General features: G+C 43.5%; 1 protein-coding gene across 1 annotated transcript in view; it reads left to right on the forward strand.

Moving 5' to 3' along the window:
• Positions 1-20456, forward strand: part of CCDC138 (coiled-coil domain containing 138) — a 1743291-nt gene that overhangs the window by 631223 nt on the left and 1091612 nt on the right. The window contains exon 5 of the mRNA XM_044070994.1: positions 7566-7744. Coding sequence (XP_043926929.1) covers positions 7566-7744 — 179 coding nt within the window. The remainder of the gene's footprint in view (positions 1-7565; positions 7745-20456) is intronic.

Below are 20456 nucleotides of genomic sequence, written 5' to 3' on the forward strand. Positions count from 1 at the left end.
ATCCTAGAGATTCTCAAACAGAGAGGTGGCTGGAAGTCCCTTACCCCTTCTGAGGACGAGTCCATATACCCGGAGGCATTTGGATCTCGACTCTCCACCTCTTGGGTGTGTCCACCTTTCGACCAGCTCCGTGGTCAGTTGAAAGGCGTTGGGCTCTCCAGAATCTGTGAAACCTGTTCCGAGGATGCCCAACAAATTCATAACTGCCCCTTTAGATAAGGAGTTTTTAACCAAAGGTTTCCCTGTAGATGCTATGGTGGTGGTGGTGGCGGCAGCCACCAAAAAGGAGTTAGCTGAGACGTCTTCATCTATCCATCCACCGAATAAGGAATCCTGAACAACGGACAGATATGGGAAGCATACGTTCTCGTCAGCAACCATTACACTCAGGTCATTGAGCTATTTAACCCATTTTACCAGACTCCAAAGGGATCTCCTGAAAATGCTAGGAGATACCCAACAAGGTTCTGCAGCTTTGGGGGTGTCAGATAAGGTGACCTCTTAGTTCGCTACCTTAAGTTCTGTAATCAACTCCTCCATGAGGCTCATCTCATATGCAGCAGATAGAGCGAGTAGGGCAGCAGGCACAGGAATAGCTTTGAGGAGACATTCCTGGATGCACCTTTGCGAGTTTGCTGAACCCTTCAGGTCTTCCTTCATAAAAGCCCTTTTTGAAGGCTCATCCTTGTTCGGCCCAAAAGTGAAAGAAACTCTGACCAGGTGCGAGCAAGAAGGCAAAACTCTGAGCGGAAAGATGTGGTTCCGTAAATACCAAAGAGCTTCGCCGGACCCACGTGGTGACGTTTCCCCCCGGGGGCAGTGGGGGAAATAATAATGCAAGATGCCGACCTCATGGCAGTGGGGGTCTGCAAAATCAGGGCAGCAGAGATGCGTTCTCTGACAGACCCTTCCAGCGATCCTGAAAGGAGGCCTGCCTGCCTACCTCTGGAGGCAGGCGGGGGCAGGCTGTCACTGTACCCAAAAGCATGGCTGGACATCACTCAAGACAAATGGGTACAGTCGATAATTTCCAGAGGATACAACATGCCCTTTTCCACCCCACCTCCACAAACAAAGAAGATCAGTCCCAGACATTCCACCCTGTCAAAGGGATCAAGCAACCCTAGAGATACAAAGGTTGCTAAGAAAGAGTCATCCAAGAAGTCCCCACAGACCAAATCAGATCCAGAACTGACTCAAGGTTCTTTTTAGTTCCAAAGAAAACAGGGGACTGGAGACCCATCTCGGATCTCAGCAGGCTGAACAAATCAGTCAAAAAAGCAAAGTTCCGGATGGTGACACTGCAGTCTATACTTCCTTTTCTGGGACAAGATGGATGTGCTCAGTCTATCTTCAAGATGCGTGCTACTATATAAAAATGGACAGGCAATCCAGAAGATATCTGAGCTTCCGGCTGGGAGCCAGCCATTAGCAATTCAGAGCTCTGCCCTTTGGTCTCACTACAGCTCTCAGAGTGTTTACCAAATGCATGGCAGTAGTCACGGCTCACCTGAGGCGTCTAGGATTTCAGGTGTTTCTATACTTAAACGACTGGCTTCTGACCGCCACCACCGAGCATCTGCTAACCAAGGCAAGAGACACCACCATCCATCTATGCTCGGAACTGGGTATTACAATAAATTTCGAAAAATCTGCCTTGTTACCATCACAGCATATTACATACATAGGAGCAGACTTAAATACAAAAGACATGGTAGCAAAATTGCCTCACGACAGGGTACAGACATTGCGTCAAGTGTCCATCTTGCTCTTGAAGAAATAAGTACAGGCAAAGTTTGTTCTGAAACTCTTTGGCACTATGGTGGCAGCTATAACACTAGTTCCTCTGGCACTTCTACATATGAGAGTCCTACAGTGGCTACTCTTTACTCAGTGGTCCATGCAGGAGTTGCCCATGTCCCACAAGATCTTCATCACAGACACCTGCAAGAAGGATCTACCCTGGTGGCTTCAATCCATACAGGTGACTCTAGGCAGGCCATTCACTCTCCCCCAACCAGTAGCTACAGTGACCACGGACGCTTCCTACATAGGGTGTAGCGGGCATTATCTGGGAAAGACCGTCCAAGGAATTTGGCAGGAACACGAGTACCATCTGCACATGAATGTCCTGGAGATGAAAGCGGTGCTTCTGGCGTTGCAGGCATTCCAGAACTCTCTTCCACCAGGTATGATTGCAGTACATTCAGACAATATGTCGGTGGTGTTGTACATCAACAAACAAGGCAGAACCAGATTCTACCCCCTGTGTCGAGAGGCTCAGAGAGAATGGCAATGGGCAATATCTTCTCAACGATTTCTGATTGCAATGCACATTCTGGGGAAATCCAACGTGGACAAATTAAGCAGAGCAATTTTGATGCCTCATGAGTGGTCCCTGAAACAGGAAATTGTGAACCAAAATTTTCACAAGTGGGGCCAGGCTTGCTGTAACCTCTTTGTCATGTCCATGAACACCAAATGCAGCAGCTACCTTGCCCTAATCCCCCTCTGGGGCAGTCACCAAGGGATGCACTTGTTCATGATTGGCCCCCGGGACTTCTTTATGCCTTTCTTTCGTTTCCTCAAATTCCCAAAGTTCTACAGTAAGCCAAATCGTTGAGCTGCAGGTTAATTCTCATTGCTCCATACTGGCCTCATCAAATCTGGTTCCCCTTCCTATGGCCCCATCTCTGAGAGGAGCCTTGAATTCTGGACCCAGTGCAGATCTTCTGACTTATCAGTCAGGTAAGCTCCATCCTTCTATCCAAACCCTCAAGCTGACAGCTTGGCTGCTCCACTTCCAGTCTTATCCAGGCTTCCAGACATATCCTTTGCAGTGCATCACATTCTGGTCTCTTCTCATAAGACAACAACTAGGAAACTGTCTGCTAGCAAATGGAAAAGGTTTTCTTGTTGGAGTTCCAAGAATCACATAGACCCCTTTACAGCCTCTGTAAGTAAAATTTTTAATTTCTTACCAGAGATTTTCAATGAAGGTGCTGCAGCAGCCACCATACGAGTACACTTAGCCACCATATCTAACTACCACATAGAAGACATGGGATAAAGAATAATGTCTCACAGATTGTGCAAAGCCTTCCTGAGAGGTACTTTTCTACTAAGGCCCCTATAAGAGAACCACCACCTCCTTGGAACTTCAATTTGGTGCGGACTACTCTGATTTTACCATCTTACGAACAAGCCTACTCTTGCGAACTAAAATTTCTGGCCTGGAAAACTGTCTTTTTAGCAGCCATTATTTCAGCTAGGAGGGTTTCAGAGCTCCAAGCTCTGTCCATACACCCTCCCTATGTAGTTTTTTTACAAAGGCAGAGTTTCTCTTAGAATGAATACGTCATTCCTTTCCAAAGTATGTTCTGAGACCAGTTTGAACCAGTCCATTGACCTTGCCTGTCTTCTTTCCAAACTATGGCAACAGGGCAGAATATAAACTACACCAATTGGACGTCCACAGACAGTTATGGTTCTACTTGCATAGAACAAAGGAGTTTAAAAAATCTGACCAGCTGTTCGTCTCCTTCTCAGATAACAGAAAAGGTGTGCCAGTTTCTAGAGTTACCTTATCAAAATGGCTTGCTGATACTATTAGCTATGAATATAATTCTCAACATAAACAATTGCCAGGAAGGATTAGGGGCCACTCGACAAGAGTTTTGTCAACTTTGACCGCCTTTCAGGTCAGGTTACCTATGGACTCAATTTGTGCGACAGCCACTTGGGTCAGTCCTCATACCTTCATCACTCATTACAAAGTAGATGTGGCCTCTCAGAACAGGGCTTTCTTTGGTTCCACTGTTCTGAAGAGCTTATTCCCATGAGCCACTTGAGAAAAAAGGTATTGGGGATGCTGTCCCAACCAGCAAGAATGAAGGCGAGATAGGACAACATTAAGAAGTTATGTACTCACCATAAAGTTCCATTTTTGTTAACCATGTGCTCGCCTTCATTCTTGCGTCCCATACTCCTTCCCCCAACCTTCGCTCCTGGAGGATCAAGAGGAAGCTTTTATTGGTGTAAAATGTTCTCTGCTTCCCTTCTGGCCTCATGAGTCATAGGCTCAGAGTTGTTACCTTGGTTTTTACTACATGGTCTCTAATTTGTTAGTAATCTGCAAACAAGATCTGTGTTATCTTCCCTAGGCATCAATGGGATAGGATATAGCTTTGAGCCAGTGGAAACTCTCGAGCTCTAGTAATAGGCCGAGTCGGACCAATGCTCTCTTCTGAATGCAACCAGCAAGAAAGAAGCCGAGATCATGGACAACAAACATGGAACGTTATGGTGAGTACATAACTTCATATTCTTCAAGCCATGTCTCAACCTCCCTTTGAACCCTTGGCTAAGTCTTATCTGAAGTTTTTAACCCGGAAAACTGTTTTCTTAGTTGCTATCACTTCTGAGAGAAGAGTGTTTGAACTTCAAGCATTGTCTTCTAAACACCCTTATTTAATTTTTCACAAGGATAGAGTTTACTTACAGATGAATCCTTCCTTTTTGCCAATGGTGGTGGTGGAATCTACTGTTAATTAGGTAACCAATCTTCTAGTCTTCTTTTCTAACTTTTCAAACAAAGGAGAATATATGTTACATCTTTTGGATGTCTACAGACAGTAACGTTTTTACTGTCACAGAACCACAGATTTAAGAAAATTTGCACAATTGGTTCCTTTTCTGATTCAAAACTATTCAAGCTGGTATCTAAAGTGACCTTGGCCAAATGGCTAACTGATTGTATTACCCTTGTTTATTAGAAAATGGGTTTGCCTTTACCAAAACCTCCAAGAGCCCATTCCATGAGGTCTGTGGTAACTTTGTTAGCCTTTTTGTCTAGAACTTCATTAGATATTTGCGCAGCTGCTACTTGGGCTAATCCTCATACCTTTATTGCCCATTACAAATTGGATCTGGTCTCTAGGGGTAGGGGAAGAGCAGCCTTTTGCTTGGCAGTGCTCTGTAATATCCTTCCTTGGTGTCCTCTGGGATTTAAGTAGCTGGGGACTCTGTCCCAACTATTGAAAAATAAATGGAAATGACAGCATCATGTAAAAAGTCACCATAACATTCTATCTGTGTTGTCCATTTTCATTCTTCCTCAACTTCAAACCCACCTACTTCCCTCCTTCTCCTACTTCTGTAGAGATCAGAGGTTTGATGGAACCTCTGTTCCTTGTTTGAGCTCCAGCTTCCATTCCTTTCTAACTTTTCAATTCTCTGTCTACCATTGCTGCTGTTGTTTGTCTTTTGGCTTTTCCCAGTTAGGGGTCGCCACAGCGGAACTCCGGTCCGCTAATGATTGGCAGTAGATTTTCACAAACACCGAGGTGCCAGCTCGATGTCCAACCTTCAAAGAAGGCATGCCCATTTATGCATGTCTTTTGAACACCCACCCAACTGCGGGGAGGACATGCAGTCTCCACACAGAGGGCACTCCCCGCACTCCAGCCGAGAATCGAACGGGAGAACCTCTTGCTGTGAGGCAACAATGCTACCGCTGCACCACCGCGGATGTACAATGCTCTGTCTACCATATAGGCAGCAAACTCAATCTGAGGTATATTTGGTTGGTGGGGCATTATGGGTAAAGGGAGGAGCTTGAGAGTTCAAGCATTCTACGGTCTGGAAAAAGAGGCCAAGTCAGATCTGAGAATTGGAGCTCAAACCCAACTGTTGAGGAAGAATGAAAATGGGCAACAAAGATGGAATGCTATGGTGAGTACATAACTTTTTTATTTAATTTTTTCCTATACACAGCTAACCGATCAGCTGACCCTAATGCATCTCCTCATTTTTTGGCTCTAATTACCTCACCTTTTTCCACCCTGGACTTTCTCTGCTATGGGTTAGGGCCAGTGAAGCAAATGCAGCATCTTGGGATATGTCATATTGCTATCTATCTATCCCTTGCACATGCCCAGCAGTGCTCCTGAGTGGGACATGCAGGGGATGATCTGCACTGAAACACCCCTCACTTCCGCAAAGGGCTAGTGTCAGTAAGCCACCCAACCTATTCGTGGAAGAACTCTTTGGTAGTTTCCCCAGTCTCTTCCAGGGAAAGTGTATCACATTGTGTGCTTCTGGATAAATGCATCCTCCCACTTAGGTGGGAATGCCCATGCTCCCCTGCCAGTGCTTCAGACACCTGAGCTGCTAGTCAAACTTAGGTTGCCTGGCCATAATCAGAGCTTTATTCCTCTACACAAGAGTGCTAGCATCTTATGACATTTAATATTGTCACTAACAGATATTGGCATTTTAACACGTAATAGTGAACAAAGCATTCTCATGTTGGTTGCTTATACTTAATGCATACTGCGGTTTCCAAAATTGTGTGTTTAAAAGTGCCATGCTGAATGTCCGTAGATAATTGAGGGTATGGTGTACATAGAATCAAAACTTCAGCTTCAGGCAGACAAATACTTCTATGGTAGTGTAAGCATGGCAGACATTATTTGTGTGAGTTCTAATTTTCTAGAATTATTCATTGGTTTATGAAAGAATTTTAATTGGTGAGCATCATAGTACTAATGTCTTGCAGCTTACAAGCATGTCACACCATATGAATCAATAAAGCATTTCGCAAAGCCTTCTCTGAATTCTACATCTTCCATGTTACAATGAAAAGGATTTGACTTGTGTGGTTGTCTGAAACTTCAGTTATTTTTGAGAGGTGTGTTACACTGTGTTTCTAGAGGTTGAGTACTACCCTCAAAAGAGGAGAGTGACGTTAAGCTGGTTTATCTTGAACGCAAATCATATCAAACATTCATCTGATGACTCAGAGGAAGTACAGTGCCTTATGTTAGTTTATTCATGAATCTGAGAGTCATGTTCATGAATAACAAAAGATGAAGGAATTGCATGAAACAGCAGGTAACAGAGAGAGAGCGATGGAAACCACAGCCTGAATGATTGTTTTTCTGAAGTTAGTTGTTAAATTTGCATAGTGGTTCAATCTAAAATTGGTCATGCTTTATTTCAGAGGGCATTATAAAATATGTGGTGATTTGCAACTCACTCCAGTTTCTTTTTAGCTGTTGTTAAGGCACAAATTATTTTATGGTACTATACAGTAGGGAGTCTAGAGTAATAAGCTTTTATGCAATGCTAAGAGTTCTTATGTCAGATTTCAGAGCTGTAGGTCTGTGGAAAAGCTTCTTTTACAAGTAAACAGTGTTTTTGTCACAGAAAGGCAAGAAATGAATGGACAACAGCACTGATTTATGCTGGTGCTTCATAATACATAAGATTCAGTTCTGCAGAGATGAGGCTAGTGAATGTCCTGAAAGAGATGATATGAGGAGGAGCCACATCAGGAGAGAGGGGCACCAGAAATGGAAAAGTTATCTTAGACAGAAAACAGGGTTATATATGTCTACAGCTAGAAAGTTATGTAGACAACTTTGCAGTTGTAGTACATCTTTTTTAATTCAGTGGAATGCAATTTTGAAAAATGCTGAAAAACATAACACCTGTTATTGTTTGGTACTTTCTTTTCATGAGACAGTTCTTTTTCACACTGACATGCTTTCCTCATTTTAAAGATGTCACTTTGCCTTCGAACCTCAATGCAACAACCACTGCTTCATCTGATTATATGCATTCAACTGCTGCTTCAGCAAAAAGGACTGTAAACCAACCAAAATATGAGGATCACAGCTTTGTGTATACTGAGATCAATCAAATATATGCTGAACTATTATCAGTACATCATAAGCTCCAGGTATGATCAGCAAGGACTTAGTTGTGTTTTTATTTATTTTTTGTTTAGTTCCTGCAGTATTAATATGTTTTTGTCAGTTGGGAATGTTTATATACAGTTTGTAAGTTTGGCTACTTTTTAACACAGTTTTAGAGAGTGTAATAATGTAAAAGTTATGTGCAGTAAGTAATACAGTGTAAAAACTATTAACCTTATCATATTATAGATAGTGTGTATTGTTAATTTCTTGGTGTAAAGGTAATAGAAAATATTTTATTAATTTATTATATCCTTATCAAAAAAGCTAACATACAAAGAGAGCTGATGTCCTTTTCATTCTTCCTCAATGAACGGGTTACAGATTTGATCCTTGGTTCTGACTCGGCCGCATACTTCAGAATTTGAATCCAACTCTCGAGCTCCTCCCTCTACCCATAATCCCTTAGTACATCCCTAGTACCTCAGATCTTATTTGCCACCATCTCACTCAGACGTTCTTCTCTTGCAGCGTTGTTTATAATTTTTCAAGTTTTTTGTAAGTAGAAAATTTTAACTCTTTTATTTAGATTTCCCTTTTTCTCTATATTATAATCCTTCCTCTTAGTTTTCTTTTTTTTCTGCATCAGGAGTCTCTGTTTTATTTTTATAGTATTTTTTTAAATTACCATTGCTGGTAATTTGTCTTTCCTGTGCTTTTTTCTATCCCTCCTACCCCTTTAACAGCTTATTCTTAGTTACCATTGTTGGCAATTTTCTAAAAAAAAAATAAAAATAAAAAAATCCTGTTCTGTTTTTTTTTTTTCATTTACACTAAAATGCATTTCTTGTTGGCACAAAATCCCTAACTTGGGTACCGAGAAAAAGTGCATCTATTGCTTAGGAGCAGCTCTTTTAAATACAAACTGGTCAATATGTGCAGCTTTCAATTCAAGAGCCTTAGCTGACAGGTGGAATACGTTTATTCTTAAGGGTTTACTTCTTCCCTCATCTATATCTTCTTCAGGGGCTCAAACCCCAAATAAGACCTCTAATGCTATGTTGGAAGCATTCACCTTTGAAGTCTCTCCCTGGACTTCTTTGGAACCAGCTCCTTGAAAATGCACACTTAAGATCCTAAACCTTTGAATCCTAAGCCATTGGATCCATTTATCATATCAACAAGTCCTACAACTCGGATTATGGATTCCAAACCCTCTGATTCTAAGCCTGTTTCATGGACTGTCTTGGATCTGATCTGCCCTAGGCTCCATTCCGCTTTCATGCAGACTCCCAAAAAAGCACTCTAGACCTCAGTCAACCACATCATCCAGCAGGTCTTCCAGGAGTCTATTTGAAGTGGAAATGGATAGGATGATGCAAAAGTTCCTCAGAGCTCACATCCAGATGGGGGTTATCTTGGCTCTATCCCCTACTGGATCCATGAGTCTTCAGGCCACTGCTCACACAGTCTTATTTTTTCCTCCAATCCATCCTTCGGTTTCAGAGTGCCAGGATCTGACCGCTCCGGGAGTTCCGGAGTTGGATCTGAAGGGAATTACTTCATCGACTCTGACAGCATCCTTGACCAGTTCTGCGCCTATGCCTTTGGATGGGAATGGGTCCCAGAGCGGAAGCATCATTGTTGTATCCGTGGGGCTGGGATTTACTCCATTGGTGTCAGATCCATTCCTGCCCCTTGGAGCCTTGATGCTGGACAGGTCGGGTCTGATTTCCTCCTCCAGGCATAGATTGTGTTGGAGTCGTGATCTACCAGCACTGGAACAGTCAGCTCTGGTGCAGATGATCATTGCTTCTCCAGGTCTATCTGCCTTCAAAGTTGCGGAAAGGGCTTTTTCTCGTTCTAGAGATCCAGTCTCTCTCCCCTTGAATGCTTCCCCTGTTCCTTCCTCACTTCCAAGCTCCAAGTCCATCAGACATATTCCACAGGGACAGTTCCATCTAGCTTCCAGCCGTTTCCCATGGAGGAACACCCCCTCTCTTCTGACACCTCCTGTGAACATCCCCCCCACCCAGCGGGAGGTCCATTGAAAAAGAATATGCAAGCGGAGGCACATAGATTTCCCACTGGAACCTCTCACTGAAGATACTGATTTCAAGGAAGGAGAAGGGTCCCCCAGATCACCACCTGATGACTGCTCCTTTGGAGACATATTAGAGATCTTTAAACAAAAAGGTGGTTGGTCTTCTGATAATCCTTTTCCAAAGGAGTCAGTTTTTCTGAAGGCTTTTGGTTTTGGCCCATGTATGTCTTGGATGCCAAATCGAATCTGACCAATACAGAACCTGGAGTTTATTGGTGCACATCTGAACACGACAACACAAATTGCCTGTTTGCCTATTCATTACATAGAATTTAATGAATCTGAGATCTGTGTGTGTCTGTCTCTTAATTCTCCTCCAGCCAGACTAATTCTCCAAGCTTTAGGGTTTATGGCAGCAACAGTAGTCCTGCTTCCTTTAGCACTCTACTTTATCTACTTTATGCGTGTCCTTCAGTGGACTCCAACTGTTCAGTGGTCTATTCTTCAACAACCTTTATCTTTTCCAGTCAAGCTTACACCAATATGCAAACACCATATTTACTGGTAGATCCAGTCAGAAGACTTTTACCTAGGCTGGCCCTTTGTTTTTCTGCTCCCAGTGGCCACAGTGGCTACAGGCACCTCCCATTTGGGGTAGGGGGCATTACCTGGGAAGAACAATCCAAGGCATTTAGTTCCCCCAAGAGACCAATTCACATATAAATATTCTCGAGATGAGAGCAGTCCTTTAAGCGTTGCAGGAATTTCAAGATGTACTTCCTCTAGGGCTATTGCAGTTCAGAGTGACAGTATGTCAGTAGTCTGGTACATCAGCAAACCAGGGGGATCCCAGTCTGACCTTCTCTGCTGGGAGGCTAAGAGTGCTGCAGTGAATGGTCTCCAGCAACCGCTTTCTAGTTACAGTGCACATTCTGGAGAAATCCAACATACTAGCAGACAAACTCAGCAGGTCCATTCTGATGCCTCATGAGTGGTCTTTCAAACAGTCAATGGTAGAGGAAATTTTCCATCCTTGGGCCACACTTGCTGTGACATCTTTGCATCACCCTACAACAAGTGCAGCAGGTATTTTGTCTTGGTCCCCCCTCAGGGAGCGTCACCGAGTGATGCTTTGATACACATTTGGCCATCTGGTCTCCTTTATGCTTATCCCCCCACTTTCCTTGATCCCCAAATTTCTGCAGAAGGCAATTTGGTTGAAGAGCTCAGTCATCCTATTACCCCTTTTTGGTCTTGCCAAGTGTGGTTCCCCTTCATTTGGTCTTATCTTTTTTATTCTCTCTGGATACTGGACCCAACTCCAGATCTTCTCTCTCACCCCTCAGAGATGAGTCATCCCATTTTCTGAGCCTTCAAGCTAACTGTGCATGGCTTCTCCAGTTCTAATAATAGCCCAAGCTTTCTTTCCCAGTATGTACCATTTTATTATCCTTGCAAGAAACATTTCACCAAAAAGGTTTATGAGAGAAAATCAAAAGGATTTTCCCTATGGGCATTAAGAAACAACGTTGACTCTTTTACTGCTCCTGTCTCTGCTATTCTTGAATTTCTGGCTGCTCTTTTCAAAGGAGCAGCTAGTTTTTTTCTTCAATTAAACTACAGTTGGCAGCTTTCTTGAAAAGCACTCTCTTCATTAGACCCCCCCAAGTAAAAGATCCTTCAGCTCCCTGGGACTTGACTGTGGTACTACAAGGTCCGACTCCAAAAACTTTTGAACCTTCAGCAAAAAATGATTTAAAGTATATACCATGGAAAACAGATTTTTAGTAGCTATCACTTCTGCCAAAAGGATTTCTGAACTCCAGGCTCTTTCATCAAAGATTCTGTACATTATTTTCCATAAAAACAGGGTTACTTTATGAACTAATCCTTCCTTTTTACCTAAACTGGCTTCTGAATCTAACATTAACCAATCCTTTCATTTACCAGTCCTCTTTCAAATTTATCAAACAAAGGAGAATGCATGCTACATCTTCTAGATGTACACAGGCAATTACATTTCTATTTGCACAGAACTAAAGAAATCAGAAAATCAGACCAGCTGTTTGTCTCCTTCACAAAAAGTTGGCTGGGTTATTAATTATCTAAAATTACATTGGCTAAATGGATAACTAATTGCATTTCTTGGATCTATTCTAAATAAGGCATTTCTCTACCAAGACTGCCTAAAGTGCACTCATCTAGATCCATGGCCACTCATCTTCATTTTGGTCAAAAATGTATACTGACGATATTTGTGCAGCAGCCACATAATCCAATGTTTATACTTTTGTTACTCGTTACAAATTCGACCTAATCTTCAGAAACAGAGCTGCCTTTGGTTCAGCAGATGTTCTTCGTGTTTCACTGTTGCAGTCATTGCATTTGGGTTATCTGCTTGCAGTAGCCCTCAGTCAGCCTGATTAACAAAGTCTTGGGTCCTGCTTCGGTTGCTGTCCCTTCTTCCATGATGTCAGGTCATCAAGGGTATAAAACATGCAGCCGATGCCATTACATCAGTCTTTCTTGCCGTGCGATGCCTGAAGCAGAAGCAGTTCGCAGGTGCCGGTTGGCTGACTTCTGAAATTTTCGTTTTCGAGTTTCAGAACCGAAATCTTCAACTAAAGCTAAGTACCCCGTTGGGGAAACTTTTTCTTGCTCCCTTCCGATGTCAGTAAAAGTTAATAGTTGCATTACTTGTGGAAAGCAAATACCTCACAAAGATTTAATCAGCACACTATCCGTCGTATATTTTCGCCTCTAAATATTTCGGTTCTCGGTTTAATAGTCTGTTAGCCATCTGACTACCGGGGTTCCGAAAAAATGCAAAGATAAAGACAGAGACAGGCCGCCGAGGTCCAAAGCTGCAGACGACTCTTCTCCTAAGCCAGTCACCAGTTCGCTGGTACTCAGTGAGGCCCTTTCACAGCCCCTGATACCTGCTACTTCTGACTCGCAGGCCTCTACTGAGACCCATTTGGAGTTCGGTATGCCGCAAGATGCTTCAACTGTGGAACCTGCGGATGTCTCTACCTTGGATGTGTCCGGAGCCACTGTGCAGGCACCGGCTTCTGAGGGTGTATTCAGGCCTACGGACTTGCATATTAAACCATTTAGGCCAAAATCTCGAACCATGCCTAAGAAACTGCTGCCCAGGCTGCATGCTCAGGCCTCTGTGCCTAAAAAACAAATGATAAGAATGGCTGAAGATCTTATAACTCTAATCAGGGGAAGCCAACCTCCCCCTTCTAAGAGACCTAGGACTGAAGTTGTTTATGAATCTTCTGACCAGGATTCTGATTTTTCTGATTCTTCTGATGATCTAGATTTACCCTTATCTACTTATGAGGATTCTGATGGACTCTATTCCCTCTGCTTCCCCTCCAGAGGATTTTTCTTTTGGTGAGACCTTACATACTCTAAGGGAGCATTTCCACTGGGAAAGCCAGGATTTATCTGATTCAAAAAAAGAGGCTTAAGGACTTCTTACTCCTGCCTCAGCATAGGCCTTTAGCTATACCTCCTGTACTAGACATTGTTGATGCCTTTTCACAATCTAGTTTGGCCCCTGATTCTTTGCCTCCTGCTCCCAGTAAAACCTGACAGATATTACAGGGTTCCTGATTCACGCAAGTTCCTTTTTGAAAATCCTATTGCAGATCCAGAGACTATTTCACATGGACCAAAGGACATTAAGGCTTCTACTGCTAAAAATCCTACCCCCTCTGATAGAGACTCCAGGACGCTGGATAGATGGGGTAAGAAGGTTTACACTTCTACAACCTTGGCCATTTGCCAGTTTCATATGTTAAAGTATCAACAACATATTATTGGATTCTTTAAACAGAAAATTATGTTGATTCCTGACTGTGCTGAAAATAAAGAATTACAGGATTTAATGCATTCTGCTGAACTGGTTGGAAAACATACTTTGCAACGTGTATTTGATTCATTAGAGGCCTCTTGCAAGGCTGCTGTTATTGGGACTGTGCTCAGAAGGCATGCTTGGTTTAAGGAGCAATCTTTGCCTGATCATGTTAAAGCTAAATTGTTGGATGCTCCCTTAAATTAGAACTGCCTGTTTGGTAACAAGGCTGAGGAAGTTCTTAAAAAGATGGCAGATAAAGCTAAATCTATGCAAACTTACAAGTTCAGCCTCCTAGATTTAATAGGCACTGGCCCTGTAAAAATTGGTCCTTTCCAGCCTCTTCCAGGTCTTCTCAAGCCAAACCCAGACACAGCAGAAACCCCAGGTTTCAGTCCCAAGGGACACACAAGACTAAGCAGTGGGGGGTTTCCGCACCCAAATCTGGGAGTAGTAAGACACAATCTTCAAAGCACTTCCCAACTGAATGTTTTTTTAAGTGGAAAGATTGGTGTGCAGGCCAAAAGCTGGGAACTCATTACCCAGGACAGATGGGTTTTAAATAGTGTCCCAAGGATGCAGATTTCACTTCCACACGTTACCAACACTAAGCGGGTGGCCAGATCTACCCCCAAATCAGTGGGCAGTGGCCCAAAATCAAGTACTCTCTCTCTTAAACATGGGGGCTATTCAGTTGGTACCAGAAGAGGAAAAGGGACAAGGTTTCTATTTGAGAATTTTCCTGGTACCCAGAAAAGGCAATACATGGCGTCCTGTCTTGGACCTTTCTACTCTAAACACCTTTCTGGTGATTCCAAAATTCAAAATGCTGACTCTTCACCAGCTGCTTCCTTTGCTAGGCAAAGATGCATGGTTGGCAACACTAGACTTAAAAGAAACATACCTGCACATCCCTATCAGGGAGTCTTGCAGAAGATACCTACGCTTCAAAGCAGGTTACATGCACTATCGGTTCTCTGCAAAGCCCTTTGGCTTATCTACTGCTCCCAGGGTATTTACAAAGTGCCTAGCTCCAGTTATTGCATTTTGCAGGCAAAGAAATATTTAAATATACCCATACCTGGACGAGTGTCTAATTCAGACAGAAAGCCGAGACATACTTTTGAATCATCTGGCCTTTGTTCAAGGGGTACTGACTTGTCTGGGGTTCACCATAAACAAAAAGAAATCACACCTGGTACCCTGTCAACAAATTATATTCCTGGGAGCAAGCTTGAATACAACTTCCCAGATGGCTTTCCTCATGCCAGAGAAACAAATTAATTTGACAGCCTACTTCAAACAAGTGGCCACAAAAACCCAGCTATCTGCAAGGCAAATATTGCAAGCCTTGGGGTTTATGGCCTCCTGCATTCTTCTAATTCCATATGCAAGGCTGCATATGAGGAAACTACAATGGTATCTCAAAAGCCTATGGTGTCAACATTCACAGGATCTAGAAGCAAGGATTCCTATCATACCTTACCTACGCCTGGAGTTCCTTTGGTGGGCAGAGGCCTGCCACCAAAACAGGGGACTACCATTCACATTACCCCCTACCACCTAAATCTTAACAACAGATGCATCAGACTATGCATGGGGGCTCGCCTGGCAGGGAAGTGCATTCAGGGCAAATGGAACCCAAGTCAAATGCACCTGCACATAAAGCAAAAGGAAATGTTAGCTGTACAGAATGCTCTGACAGCCTTCAAGGACGACATTCTGCCAGGACAACTAATGGTAAAGACGGACAACACCACTGACATGTGGTACATAAACAAGCAGGGGGGTACACATTCTTACCCTCTCTGCAGACTTAACCATGGCATTGTGGAACACAGCCTTGAGCTACCAAGTGAATCTACAAGCTCAAGTTGCTGCCAGGAAAACTAAACACACTGACAGACGGACTAAGCAGAAACCTCATGGACCCACACGAGTGGTAACTGGAACCAAGGATTTTCAACATGTTGACAAGTAAATGGGGGGAGCCCATTATAGACCTGTTTGCCTCCCCCTAGAACCATCAACTGGACAAACTTTGCACAAGGATTCCCCACAAGCTAGCTTGGAAAGTGGATGCTCTGTCCTTCAGCTGGAAAAGCCTATCAGTTTATGCCTTTCCTCCTCTGCCTCTGCTCTCCAAGGTGCTACTAAAGATCAAACAGAACAAGCCAAGGACGATTTTAATTGCACCAGACTGGCCTCGCCAACACTGGTACCCACTGTTGCACAGTGTGTCACGCTTGGCTCCATGGCACCTGCCTCAGACTCCTTCCCTGTTGTCTCAGCAGGAGAACCAGATTCTGCACCCTCAGCTGCAAACCCTGAACCTATCAGCCTGGCTTATTACCTAATCTCTCCTTTACCATCCCTCAGTCAATCAGTGATGGATATCATTTTAGAGGCAAGGAGGCCTAGTACTAGAAAATCTTATGCTGCAAAATGGAAAAGATTTTGTGCCTGGAACCAATCTCAAGGAATGAACGCAGCAGTGCCCAGTTTACCTCAGATTCTACAATAATTGATTGAGATGCTTCATAAGGGCTTGTCCTTTTCCTCCATCAAAATTCATGCCTCAGCCATTTCAGCTCATTATAGCACAGAGCCTCCCCTCTTCTCTCACCCACTGCTCAAGCAGATTTTCTTTGTGTTTCACTGTTGCAGTCATTACATTTGGGTAATCTGCTGGCAGGTTGCCCTCAGTCAGCCTGATTAACAAAGTCTTGGGTCCTGCGTCGGTTGCTGTCCCTTCTTTCATGACGTCAGGTCGTCACGGGTATTAAACATGCATCCGATGCCATTACATCAGTCTTTCTTGCTGTGCGGTGCCCGAAGCAGAAGCAGTTCGTAAGTGCCGGTCGGCCGACTCCTGAAATTTTCGTTTTCGAGTTTCAGAACCAAAGTCTTCAACTAAAAGCTAAGTACCCCATTGCTCCTTACTGATGTCAGTAAAAGTTAATAATTGCATTACTTGTGGGAAGCAAATACCTCATAGGGATTTTCATTTGCACTGTATTCCTTGCTGACCACAACATGCCTTGCTGTCAGTTTTGTGCTAAATTTAATCAATGCATGATTAAATGTCGGTATATATTTGCTTCTAAATATTTTGACTCAAGATTTAACTATCCAGAAATGTCGTCGGTTAGCAATCCGACTACTGGAATACCTAAAAAAAATGCAAAGAAAAAGACAGAAACAGACTGTCGAGGTCCAAAATCGACGAAGAGGCTTCTAAGCCAGTCGCTGGTTCGCCGTTACACAGTGAGGCGCTTTTGCAGCCCCTGATACCCGCTACTTTTGATTTGCAGGCCTCTACTGAGACCCATTCGGAGTCCTGTATGCCACAAGGTACTTTAAGTATTGAACTCGTGGATGTCTCTACCTTAGATGGGTCCGGAGCCGCTGAGCAGACACCGACTTCTGAGGGTGTTTTCAGGCCTAAAGATTTGTATATTAAACCGACGCCATCTTCAAAACTAAGGCCAAAAACTACTTCTGTGTCTAAAGAACCAACGCTTGGGCCTCGTGTACAGGCCCCAATGCCTAAAAAACAGATGATCAAAATGGCTGAAGATTTAATTACCTTGATCAGTGGTACCCATCCCCCTCCTGCTAAGAAGCCTAGGCAAGGCACTGACTATGAATCTTCAGATCAGGTTTCTATTTCTCTTGATTCCTCTTCTCATCAGGAATTATCTATACCCTCTTATGAGGAATTCGATGCAGAATAATCCATTCCTTCTGCTCCTCATTTGATTTCTGACCGTGGAAAATAGAGTTGCAGGATTTATTACATTCAGCTGAACAAGTTGGAAAACATACTTTGCAATGTGGTTTTGATTCCTTGGAGGCCTCTTGCAGGGCTGCTGTAACTGGATCTGTAATAAGAAGGCATGCTTGGCTCAAGTAGCAAAGTCTGCCTGACCATATTAAAGCAAAATTGTTGGATGCTCCTTTACAACAGGACAGTTTATTTGGTAATAAGGCTGAAGAAGTGTTGAAAAAGATGGAAGATAAAGCTAAATCTATGCAAACTCTGAAAGATTTCTTACAAATACAGCCACCCAGGTTTAGTAGGCACTCGCTTACTAAGAACTGGTCCTCTCCAGTACTCACTAGAGCTGCTCAGGTTAAACCCAGACATTCCAAAGGCTCCAGGTTTCAGTCGTAAGGAACCTTTAGACCCAAGCAATGGGGTGCCTCCACCTCCAAATCTGGAAGCAGCAAGGCACCTCCCTATGGCAAACAGTCTCAATAACTTTCCACTACAATCACCAAGCACTTATCTTTTGGCCGCCCTTTTGGGTGGGGTGGGGGGGACTAGCACTTCATGCATGAAACTGGCAACTGATTACCCAGGACAAATGAATTTTAAATATAGTATCCCAGGGATACAGATTTCATTTCCACACATTGCCAGTCCCAAACGGATGGCCAGATCTGCCTCCAAATCAGTGGGCAGAGGCCCAGAAACGGGTTATGTCCCTCATGAATATGGGGGCTACTCAACCAGTGCCAGAAAAGGAAAAGGGACAAGGTTTTTATTCAAGACTTTTCCTGGTACCCAGAAAAGACAAATCATGGCGTCCAATTCTGGACTTATCCATTCTAAATACATTTCCAGACATTCCAAAATTCAAGATGCTAACTCTTCAACAGTAGCTACCTATGCTAGGCAAGGATGTCTGGTTGGTAACTTTAGACTTAAAAGAGGCTTACCTGCATATCCCAATCAGGGAGTCTTGCAGAAGATACCTCTGCTTCAAAGCAGGCTACATGCATTACCAGTTCTCTGCATTGCCCTTTGGCTTATCTACTGCGCCCAGGGTCTTCACAAAGTGCCTGGCACCAGTCATTGCATTTTGCAGGCAAATAAATATTCAAATATATCCGTACCTGGACGAGTGTCTAATTCAGGCAGAAAACAAGGACACTCTTCTAAAACATCTGGTGTTTGTAAAAAGGGTTCTAACTTGTCTAGGGTACACCATAAACGAAAAGAAATCACAACTGGTACCCTCTTAAAAAATTACATTCCTGGGTTCAAGCTCTTGAATACAACTGCCCAGATGACTTACCTTACGCCAGAAAAAACAAATTAAATTGATGACTTACTTCAAACAGGTGGCCACAAAAACCCAGCTATCTGCAAGACAAATTCTGCAGGCCTTGGGGTTCATGGCCTCCTGCATTCTTCTAATCCCATATGCAAGACTGCATATGAAGAAACTTCAGTGGTACCTAAAAGGCTTATGGAGTCAACATTGTCACAGCCTGGGAACAATAATTCCTATCATCCCTTGCCTGCAACTAGAGTTCCTTTGGTGGGGAGAGGCCTTCCACCTAAACAAGGGACTGTCATTCATTCCACCCCCTGCTGCCCAAACCCTGACTACAGACGCATCAGACTATGCTTGGGGGTCACATCTGGCAGGGAGATGCATTCACGGCAAATGGAGCCCAAATCAAATGCACCTACATATCAGTCAGAAAGAGATGCTAGCTGTACAGAATGCTCTGACAGCGTTCATGGACTACCTTCATCCAGGACAACTACTGATAAAGACAGACAACACCACAGCCATGTGGTACATAAACAAGCAGGGGGGTACACATTCGTACCCCCTTTGCAGACTAGCCATGGCATTGTGGAGCACGGTCTTGGCTTATCAAATACATCTACAAGCTCAATTCCTTACGCTGGCAGACGAACTAAGCAGGAATCTTATGGGCCCTCACGAATGGAAACTGGAACCACAAATTTTCAACATGTTGACACAAATTGGGGAGCCCAGACATAGATCTTTTTGCCTCACCCCAAAACCATCAGTTGGACAAATTCTGCACAAGAATCATCACAAAAAAGCTTGGAAAGTGGATGCTCTATCCTTCAGCTGGAAAAACCTATCAGTTTATGCCTTTCCCCCTCTGCCTCTGCTCTCCAAAGTTTTACTAAAAGTCACCTTCCTCCATGGCACCTGCCTCAGACACCTTACCTACTGTCTCAGCAGAACTATCAAATTCTGCACACTCATCTCCAAACTTTGAATCTTGCAGCGTGGCTAGTCAACTTATTTCACCCGTTACATCTCTCAGCAAACCGGTGATGGATGTCATTTTAGAGGCTAGAAGGCCTAGTACTAGAAAATCTTATGCTGACAAATGGAAAAGATTCTGTGCCTGGAATCAAGCAGAAGGAATAAGTACAGCAATGCCCAATATTCCTCAGATTCTGCAATACTTAACTGAGATGCTTCACAAGGGCCTATCTTTTTCCTCCATAAAAATCCATGCTTCTGCCATTTCAGCTCATTACAACACAGAGCCTCCCCTCTTTTCTCATCCTCTGCTAAAGCAGTATCTCAGAGGGCCAAAAATTTAAGACCTCCCAGGAGAGCACCATCTCCTGCATTGGGACGTTAATTTTGTTTTGGAAAAACTCACTTTACCTCCTTGAGCCAGCTGCTACCGCGGACCTAAAATTTCTTTCTTGGAAAGCAGCTTTTCTTTTAGCAGTCACTTCAGCTAGAAGGATTTCAGAACTACAGGCTCTTATGGCAGTGGAGCCTTTCATTAATTGTTACCCGGACAGGGTGGCTATCAGGACCAATCCATCTTTTATGCCTAAGGTGGTATCTGGTGTGGCCCTTAATCGGACCATTCATCTGCCAACTTTCCTCCCAAATCCACAGAACAAGGGTGAGCGGATTCTGCATTCATTGGGTGTACACAGACAACTAAGATTCTACTTAAACAGGATAAAATCTCTAAGAAATTCTGAACAACTATTGGTGGCATTTGCTACAGGGGCAGAGGGAAAGGCTATTTCAAAGCAGACTGT

Source organism: Protopterus annectens, chromosome 5.part0 (assembly GCF_019279795.1).
Source record: "Protopterus annectens isolate FY-2018-M chromosome 5.part0, PAN1.0, whole genome shotgun sequence".
NCBI classification, from domain to species: Eukaryota; Metazoa; Chordata; order Ceratodontiformes; family Protopteridae; genus Protopterus; species Protopterus annectens.